A 10,537-nucleotide genomic window follows, 5' to 3' on the forward strand; every position below is an offset into this window, starting at 1 on the left:
AATGTGGAAGAGACAGGCCGAAGGGACCATTTAAGTTCAGTTCAACCTGGCTTAAGGAAGCTTCATACATCAGCATGGTGATCGATTTCTGGAATACAAACCCACCAGGGGTCAGGGGTGATGTAACAACAGGTTTTATCCACAACCTCGTAGAGCTGAAAAAGATGTCCAAAATCTGGGCACATCAAAAGAGAATACAGGATGATCAAGCTCTGAGACAGATAGAGCTTGAACTGGCAGTTTTTGAAAATGAGTTGGGTGGTCTATATTGCTCAGAGGAACATAAGAATAAAATCACATCCCTCTACTCATCCCGTGGAAAAATCCTCAAAGAGAGGGAAGACAAATGGAGACTGAGAAGCAGGGCCATCTGGATTCAGGAGGGGGATGCAAATACAAAGTTTTATCAAAAGTTTGCTAATGGGAGGAAAGCAATAAACACCATTTGGAAAATGCAGGATGAACAGGGAAGGACAACAAACACTTTCCCTCAGCTCACCTCTCTGGCATCCTCACATTTTAAAAATGCCTACAGTAACCCCAGGGAGACTAATTTGGCTGAAATTATCAGAGTTGCTCAGCTGTTCCCCAGGTTTGTGGAGCAAGAGGATGAAGATGAATTGATGCAAGAGGTTACTTTAGAGGAGCTGGAGGCCACTTTAAAATGGTTTAACAAGGACAAAAGCCCAGGACCTGATGGATGGTCCATCGAATTCTATTTGGCTTTTTTTGATTTGATTGGTTCAGATCTACTTAGAGTAGTTGAGGAGTCAAGGGCTTCGGTCGATTGGAAGCAGCCATAACCTCCACATTCATAGCTCTTATTCCGAAGTCAGATAATCTGACCACTTTTGATAATTTCCGTCCCATTTCTCTTTGTAACTGTTTGTATAAGATTATAGCCAAAATTATAGCAAACAGATTGAAGCCAATCTTATCAAAGCACATCCTGCCTGAACAATTTGCATTCCTACAGGACAAGCAAATCCATGAGGTGATAGGGACAGCTCAGGAAGTATTACACTCCCTCCACAGCAAAAAAGGCAAAGGTATGATCATGAAGGTGGATTTATCTAAAGCTTTTGACAGGGTGAATTGGTTATACTTGCGAATGCTTCTAACCCACCTTGGATTCCCTTTCATCTTTATTAAATGGATTATGGGATGCATCACTAACATTCCTTTTAGTGTCCTGGTCAATGGGAGTGCATCTCCATTCTTCACCTCAGCTCGAGGTTTACGACAGGGGTGTCCTCTCTCACCACTCCTATTTCTCCTGATAATGGAAGGGCTGAGTCGGATAATAAAAGAAGAACATAGGAGAGGGAAACTCAATGGTATAAAGATAATGGATGATTGCACGCTCACACACCTTCTGTTTGTGGATGACGTGTTGGTTTTCCTCAATGGTAGCATTGGGGATCTGACATCGATCAGAGATATATTTTCTTTGTTTCAGAAAGCCACAGGGATGATTATAAATGATGGTAAATCTACTTTGACGGTCACTGCCTGCTCACAGCATGAAATACATTATGCTCTCCACCGATTCCACTTTGCACAGATTGATCTGGAGGAGGGACTGAAATATTTGGGATACAAGTTAAAGCCTATAGGATACAAGATAGCAGATTGGACTTGGCTCATTGCCAAGTTGGAGAAGAGACTCAGCATATGGTACCTAAGATTTTTATCTCGTGCAGGCCGTTTAACACTCATCAAGAGTGTCCTGGAAGCAACCCCGGTGTATTGGATGTCCCTAGCCTGGATTCCTCGAGGCATTTTGTCGAGGATTCAAAATCTATGCTGCAGATTCTTATGGAGGGGTAATCAACCAGGAATAATTTTTGCATGGGAAAAATGGGATGCACTCACACTTCCAAAAAAATGGGGAGGCTGGGGACTCAAAAAGCTTGATGATTTTTCCACAGCACTGGAAGCGAAGCTAGGTTGGCAATTGGTCACTTCAGATAGTTTGTGGACAAGGGTGGCTTACTCGAAATACATTTCCCCTGCACATGTATTGGATTGGAGCAGAAGATCGGTTAGAATCTATACTGATATTTCAATCATTTGGAGGGCTGTCCTGAAAGCTTTGGAACCCATCCGCTCTGGTATTACTTAGCGAATCCATTCGGGGAACAGAGTGCGCATTGGGATAGACCCATGGATTGGATGTGGGAACATGCACAGATTACCTCCGGAGCTTCTTATGCACCTAGGAGAGCAAAATGTTACACACCTTGCTCATATTGCAGATGAGGCAAACTCCTCTTTCCTCCAACAAGTATGGAAATCAGATCTTCAACTCAACATTCCTCCTTTATGGCAGCAGATCTGGAAGGACTATACACAGGCTCTCTCGGAGGCTCATATTCGAATTACTGATGGTGACGACGAGATCATCTGGGCTCTGGCAAAGGCGGGGAGATATACTCCAAAGGATGGATACATGGTTCTGGCAGAGCTGCGGAAGCCCCAAATTCTACATAATTGGTGGAAACACCTCTGGAAGCTGAAGGCGCCTCCTAGATCTAGATTATTAATGTGGTGCATTCTGAGAAATAAAATCCCCACAGGGGATAATCTGATGAAGCGATCCTTCAATGGCCCTCACTGGTGTTATTTGTGCAACATGGATGGTGAAACAACTTCCCACCTATTCTTGAACTGCCAAGAAGCACGTAATTTATGGAATTTTGTAACAACAGTTGTTCCCACAACTTGTAACTAGCAACCGGGCTCTTTGATTGATGCCTGGAACCTTTGGTATTCCTCTGTCATGCCCCACAAGCTAAGAAACCTCCCCTTGCTGTTTTGTTGGGCTGTTTGGATAGTCTGCAATCTGTTAATCTTCCAAAATACCCCCCCCAGGTGGTCTATCATTGCCGCCAAGATAAAAGCAGATTATGATCTTATCCTTGATGACCCACCCCCCCTAGTGCAAGAAACATCACTCAGGAACAGTTTGACCTCAACAAGCCTTGGGAATATTTTGATGGGGCTGCATAAGAAGAAGGCTGTGGTGGGGAAACTATCCTTCACATTTCAGAGAGGCACTCATTCATCCTGATTATGGGATTAAGGAGGGGAACTAATAACTTTGTAGAACTTTCAACAACTTTACACATTATACGCGTTGCTTTGGAGAAAAATTACCATGATTTACAACTATTTGGAGACTCTAAAATAGTTTGCAACTGATTAAATAAAAGTTCTTATTGTTGGTCTTTCTCATTGAGACACATTCTAGATGAAGCATTAAGATTGATATCCAATTTTAATTATTTCTCATGTAAACATATCTACAAGGAGCAGAACACAGAGGCTGACCGTCTTTCCAAAGAAGGTGCGATCCGGGAGCCGGGCATCTGGCTGATTCGTGAACAGAATGATGGAGAACACTACCAGTACTATCATAGGCCTTTTATGGACATTATGGACTAATATCTGGACACTGATTTCATATTTTTGTACATATTTTCTTTTTGTTGTTTCTGAACTGTTATGCTGCCAATTATATGATTGGCATAGTACATGGTTTTGGAAATTATCTCCCTGCGTGGATTAAGATAATTTTATCCTATTTTGATCTGTTGTTTTATTTTGGATTCTAGTCTCAGACTCTGATTGGGCCATTACCTCCCTGCGTGGATACTAGTAGTTGGCCTGGGTGCTTCTTCGGAAGCTGTTTTCTATCGATAGAAATATCGGAATATGCACATGCATCTACAAAATGTAAATTTCTTTTTTATTAATGACATTATGAATTTTTCCTTAGGAAAAAAAACAAGAGATGTTATGGGCTATAAGTGTAACCAAGATAGTGAAAGAGGATGGAGAAACATAATGTTTCATAGGGATATGATTGCATTAGTACTATCAGGTAACATAGGAAGATAAATACTAAGAAAAAACATCTCGAAAGAAAAATACAAGTTTGTAATAGAATGTCACATGCTTCCTCTCCTTCTTGACGTAATTTATATCTATACCCCTAGTCAATACTAAGATGGGATGTTAAGAGGAGTAATATTTCCTAGTAGAAACTTACATAATTAGGATGTAAACCTTAATGACCCCTTTTAAGTTTAAAAAATGTTAAAAAATGATGATAATTAGCATAGAAACACAAAAATATGCTTTATTGTGAAAATTTCCACTTATGGTCTGTTGTGGTAAAAACACAACCCCCTCATTATTTAGTTAATTCTCATTATGGGGACCCTTTGATTGAATGGTTAGTCATATTACTATATGACTTTGAGAATTTAGATTGCTTCAATGAGTTCAATCTGTTCCTATCATAAATCTTTGACCTCATTTGGTTATTTCATTTGTAAATGGCGCCTAATTGAAGATCAGATATTTTTCAATGCCTTGGCCTATTAAAATGTATAAATTGTACATTAATTTTGTTTTATAAATTTATTTATTTGTAAATATTAATTTTTATTTTATACATAGCCCTTGAGACCAAGATTGATATAATTAAGCGGCTGTAGATTAGGCCTTAACCATTAAACAAGTGGTTCTTTTTTGAAATAATCAAAGATATTGAAATTCTAACATCGAAGGAATCCTTTTAGAATTCCCCGATGTCAAAACCTTGATCTATATTATAAGTGGCATGGAGAGCATATTAAATTCGAAATATATATGTGGAAAACCCTTTTTATAAACTTCAGAGTATTAAAAAAAACATATCATATAACCAAAGTCTGACCATTATATAAAGGCACTATAATTTATAAGCGGCTGTCGGAGGGCCCACCTGCCACATCATTACTCCCACTCCCATCAGGGTCAACACTTATCGAAGATTTTCAACTGAGCAAGATTTTAAAAACTCTGATCTCCAACTTCTGATAATCATATCCCTCCGATCTCTGACTTCCGATATCTACCAGGCTCCGATAAGTTATACCCAACATGCTTATTAACGATGGCCTAATCGGAATATCACGTCGGCCTGTATATTGGAAATTTTAAACGGTAATAATTGTAAAACCCTCGATATCAAATCTCTGATACAAGGCTCTGATATAATGGGCCCGATAAAGTTATTAAAGGGAGTTGAATACAACATCGCATCCGCTCCATATCAGAGCTGCCTAATATCTGACTATTTCGTTTTGTCTCATTTTAAAAGTTCTGATGAGCTTACCTTCGATACCACTAAGCTCTTGCCACTTGTGACTATTTTATATGACCTATTTTTCATTAAGTAAAAATCCACTTAGTTATGAAGTTGGGCATAAGAAAAGTTAATTTACATTTTATTTTTATAATTCGTTTTTCGCTGTAAAAGAATTATATGCAACTAATTCTAGTTTTGTTTGACATAAAAGCTTCTAGGGTCGAAGAAGAAATAAATCTAGTCAATATTCTCGAAGGAACCCCACCAAGTGGCATAACGTTGGATAAGAATAGATAGAGGTGGTTGAAACAATGAGGCTAAGGTTGGACTTCACCGTGAAAAGTGCAATTTTATCCTATCAGAAGCAAACCAAACTCATCAACATGTACCAAACAAGGCGATTTTTCTCAACTGTGACCATCTACATTTGGCCAGAACCCCAACTGAAGGAATCATTTTGTTTCATTTTCTTGTAATTAACTTAGTTGTTGAGAAATAGAGGGGGATTGTTAATATTTCCACTATGTATAAATACCCATCTCTGATTGTGAGAAAGGGGCAACCTTTAGGGATTCAAATATGAGATAAAAGAGGCAGAGTAATACTAGAGTTTATAGGCTGTTTGTATAAAAGGAGTTAAGACTCATTTGCAATATTGTAGTGAGATTAGATCCATCTGTGCAGATAGGGAATTGATTTAGAGATAACATAGGACCTGCATTATTGTAATTCTCTGATGTTTTATGTAATTGATTCATTTTTATAATAAGATTTATTTCTGTAATCAGATGCACACCACTATTGCTTGCTCTATTATTGAAAATAAATTCTTTAGATTTCAAATTCATTTCTGGAGTATGAGTATGTATGTGGCTTTTCAACACTACTGTTGACTATTTACTAAAATTCTCATTTAGAATCTGGTCAAGCTATCTTGTAGGGTTAATCAGAAATGAGTTTCAAAACTGGAACTTGCATAAGGACAAACCTTTATCTCCTTGAGCTGCTAGTTATCTAACAGTTTAATCTTATAGATGTCCTTCTTTCCACATGTCATGTATTTGAACTATTTCAGAATTGTGACATGAATCTTTCTGTTCTTATGCATATGTTTATTAGGAGTTGGAGTTATTTACAGTTAAGTGTATAGTAACTACTTATTAGGCATTTAATTTTTTATAATTGTTTTAACAATTATTATATCTTGTGAACTATTTCCCTAGTTTATTTCCTTTATCTCGTTTCAATTCCAACATGCTTCTTTTCCCATCCTTTTAGCTTGCTCTTGTTTGAGAGAATAACTAATCCTTCCTTCAATCAGGATATGTATAGGATTAGATGAATCTTAGATTATACTTTTAATTTAGCTCTACTTTATGCATCCTACAAGTCCCCTCATACATGGGTAGTCTTTAGAGTGGTTTGGCTGGGCCATAAAGTCAACTTAAGGATCAATTTCTTGCCTGATCAACAAGAAGATCCGATTTGATCTCTCTTCTCTATTGGAAGATGAAGGTCATACTTTAAGACATTAGAGATAGAGAGTAGGTAACTAGACCTAGTATAACTAGTCAAAACCACCATTTCAACGGAAAAGGAATTGTTTTAAGTTCCTGACCGAGTGGTCTCCCTTAAAATGTTGAAAGGTCATTTTTTCCAATCAACATTTTTGGCGCTAGAAGGAGGGCCTGATTCAAATTGTTTGTTAAAGTTTTTATTGCAGAATTTTAAACTTTGAATTATGGGTTCCTCCAAAAAACCTCCTTGGAGATTCTTTAATGTATCACACCAATCCAATCAAGGGATTTAAAACATTGTCTAAGGTAAAGTTCAATGGTAAGTCTTCTGCCTTTAATCACCTTTTTCAATTCATTTCAAATTCTCAAAAAGTTAATATTGATGAGGTTGATCTTGGTAGGATTTTCACATATACTTTGACAGGACAAGCAAAATATTGGTGTCTTTCACTTCCAGTTGCCTCAATACATAGCTGGGATGAGTTTGCAACGATGTTCCTTTAATTTTTTCAATGATACACCTACAAAAAGGTGTGCAAACAACTACTTGAATTGTGTAGCACAAATGGTGATCCCTTGGATCAATCTCAGTTAAATTTAAATTAACATTAATGCTCTTTAAATCCAATGACTTACCTCCTAAATATCAATTAACAAGTTGGTTTAAGTATTTAATTTCTCTTCCTTGTAATTCTAATGAAGAATCAGATACCAAGGAAGACTCTAAAAAAGTTATTTATGACAATGAAAGTGTTGAACTTGGTTCTTCTTTATCTTCAAAAACTGTTTTAATTCATTCCCAATCCTCAAATGGATCTGTTTTTGAAAGTGAAAAAGATATTAGTTCAAACACTTCCTCTCATAGTCATAATGTTTTCAATTATTATAAATCAACTCCAATTTCTCAATCCTACAATGATAATGTACCTTCTTGCATTTTTAATCTTGAGGATAATAATGATTTTAAATTCATAATCATTTGTAAAAAGGAAATCTCTGTAAACAAACTTCCACTATGTTGTAACATAGATGTATATTACAAATTACCTTTCTCTCATTCTTTTCATTTTCTTTCTTTGTTCAATTTTATTTTTGATTTTTTTCACATACTACCCTGGCATCTTGAGCAACAAAGTTCCACAATCTCATCAAATGCATTAATTAGTACATGCAATAATCAATTTCAAAATTTCAATAATCTATTTCAATTTCTTCTTAGGTTGAGGTTCTATCTTATGATTGGACAATTGATTTCAGATTTCCAAATGCATTTTATACAAATGATAACACTTGAGAGTACATGTATACATTTTGACCAACCATGCATTCTTTTCAGAAATCTTCCTCATTGCTATCCACTTGATTCTTTTGAAAATAAGATTTCTGATTTTTCTTTTTCTTAACAACAACTTTTCATTTGCAAAGATTTAACATTTAACATTGGTTTGTTGTTTCTTATTTCTTTGAATTCTTTTCAAACATCTAAATCACATCCTTATTTTGATGATCCTATAGACAAATATTTGGAAGACTTTCAAGGGAAGTATTTTGTAAATAATTTTATTTTTATTTTTTTCAATTTTAAAAGTACATTGTGCGTTTAATTTTTGTTTTAATGTTTCAACTATAGTTTTATTTTTCCTGACATTTGTTGTTTGCATGCATGCAAAACTAAAGCTGAGAGCATGGTTACACTGGAAGTTTGATTTCACCTAGTCTTAATCTACTTTTTAGATTAGGATTAGGGATAGATTAGATTTCTTTTTGTTAATGTTTTGTAGATTGAATAAAAAGATGATTTTAAAAATTCTTAAGAAATACATGGAAGAAGATGAAGATAAATAAGGCAAAGTTATTACCAAATTCTTCTAGGTATGCATCATCTGATTGTTTTATTTCAATTTGTTCTTCTTTTCCTTTAGTTGTTTCTTCCTTATGTTTGTTTGTCTTCCTACAGGTTTTCTTTGGAATAATTTGGAAGATCAATAAAGCAGTTGTGAAAATTTTAATGAGGACAATTGCCAAAATGCATTCAGGGCGATTTTCTTTCTCATTTCCAAAGCTTTCATTTATTATGAAATATTGATTATGAAGACTTTATATTTTGTTTGGAAGCCAAACTTATAAAAGGAAATTAACCTTGTTTGAACTTTTATAAGCAATTTTCTTTCGCAACTCCCCATTAGATTAGAAACTTATTTAATGAATAACTAACTTACTAAGCAAGACAACATTAACATGCTTGGCATTCTTCTTAACAAGAAACATAATTTCTTATGTCAAGATCATTCTTTTTACTTGTTTAAGTTGAGTATTGTTTATCTTATGATTTTCTTTTTGTGGTTGATTGTTTTTGGGTTTTGCTAGTTTCTCTTGGCTCTTGACTTTGGGTTTGAATTAATAACATCTCACTTCTTCCCTCTATAATCCCTTGAGTGCCAATTTGACCTTTACCTCGCATTGATTTAAGTAATATTACCAACCTTTTTTAAAGAGTTCCTTTTAACCCAACTTTGGTTAATACTTAGGGAATTTTTACTCTTAGTTAATAAAATTCACTAGTAAAAGGAAGAATATCAAAATAATCATGAAATTTCTATCTTTGAAATTTAGATTTGAAACTCTTATTTTTTTTTTTCTTTATCATTTTGATAATCTCACTTTATAACATAAGATACAATTATGTTTCTGCAACAACTTATATTATAAAACATCTCTTGCTAAAGCAACAAAAAGCAACAAACAAGTTTAGTATTTTTATAATTCTTCTAGGTCATCCCAATCTCTTAAGGAGAAGATTTGTCTCCCCATTTATGATAAAATTATCAGAGTGTAAATTAAAAGTTGTGTAAAATACCTGAAAAATAGGGGGTCTCAGTTATGAGCCAACCTACCATGATCATGGGTCTTGATGGTTATGAAATTATTGTATCTGGTCACCAAACTAGGATAATGGCTTATCACAATTCGCTGCAAGATGAGAGGTCTAATCACGAATTGACTTGTTCATGACTATTAAATCTTGTGAATGGAATTTTCAATATCTGGTTACCAAGCTGGGACAATGGTTTTTAGAGTTATTAATGAATTATGTCCCCTATGAAATATTTAAACATAGATGGGATACTGACATTTATTTTGGGCTAAGAGGTAACCCTGTTGAGGCTATGAATGCCTGTTGGCAGCAGTGGCTCTACCTATGACAACGAGAGTTCATCTTTGTTACTAAACACAATGATAAGCTTTTGTTCTTTAATTTTAAGCTGTTATTAATTAAATAATTGTTGTCAAACATGAATCTTAAAATCAATACTGGAAATATACAAAATGATAAAACTCTATTATTCGTTATTGGGATTTCATTGAAAATCTGAATCCTAACACTTTGATTGATTTAAAGTTATTCATTTTTCTTAGAATTTCATCATTTTTCCAGAGCTAACTGTTTCTTCCCAGTGTGTCGCCATTGTTGTGGTAAAAAGACAACCCCCACATTATTTACTTAATTCACATTATGGAGACCCTTTGATTGAATGGTTAGTCATATTACTATCTGATTTTGAGAATTTAGATTTCTTCAATGAGTTTAATCTGTTCCTATCTTCTTATCATAACTTTTTGATCTCATTTGGTTGTTTGGTTTGTAAATGGCGCCTAATTGAAGATTGGATATTTTTCACTGCCTAGGCCTATTAAAATGTATAAACTGTACATTACTTTTGTTTTATAAATTTATTTATTTGTAAATAATTAATTTTCAATTGTAAATATTATTTTATATTTTATACATAGCCCCTGAGACCAAGATTGATATAATTAAGTGGCTTTAGGTTAGGCCTTAACCATTAAAATAGTGGTTCTTTTTTGAAATAATTGGAGA

The 10,537-nt window shown here is 34.8% G+C and overlaps 1 protein-coding gene across 1 annotated transcript; it reads left to right on the plus strand.

The window, feature by feature from the left end:
• Positions 1–1,348: 1,348 nt before the first annotated feature.
• On the plus strand, positions 1,349–2,125 carry LOC149178384 (uncharacterized). Its single transcript, XM_089422070.1, has one exon. The coding sequence runs from the start codon at positions 1,349–1,351 to the stop codon at positions 2,123–2,125; it is 777 nt and encodes a 258-aa protein (XP_089278196.1).
• Positions 2,126–10,537: the final 8,412 nt, after the last annotated feature.

The sequence above is a fragment of the Pinus tabuliformis genome, chromosome 4_1 (genome assembly GCF_031772625.1).
Source record: "Pinus tabuliformis cultivar Carrire ecotype Pingquan chromosome 4_1, CPIR1, whole genome shotgun sequence".
In the NCBI taxonomy this organism is placed as follows: Eukaryota; Viridiplantae; Streptophyta; class Pinopsida; order Pinales; family Pinaceae; genus Pinus; species Pinus tabuliformis.

Bases quoted from the DNA above. Each gene is read 5' to 3' on its own strand.
- LOC149178384 (XM_089422070.1), top strand. From the start codon at position 1,349: ATGGATGATTGCACGCTCACACACCTTCTGTTTGTGGATGACGTGTTG.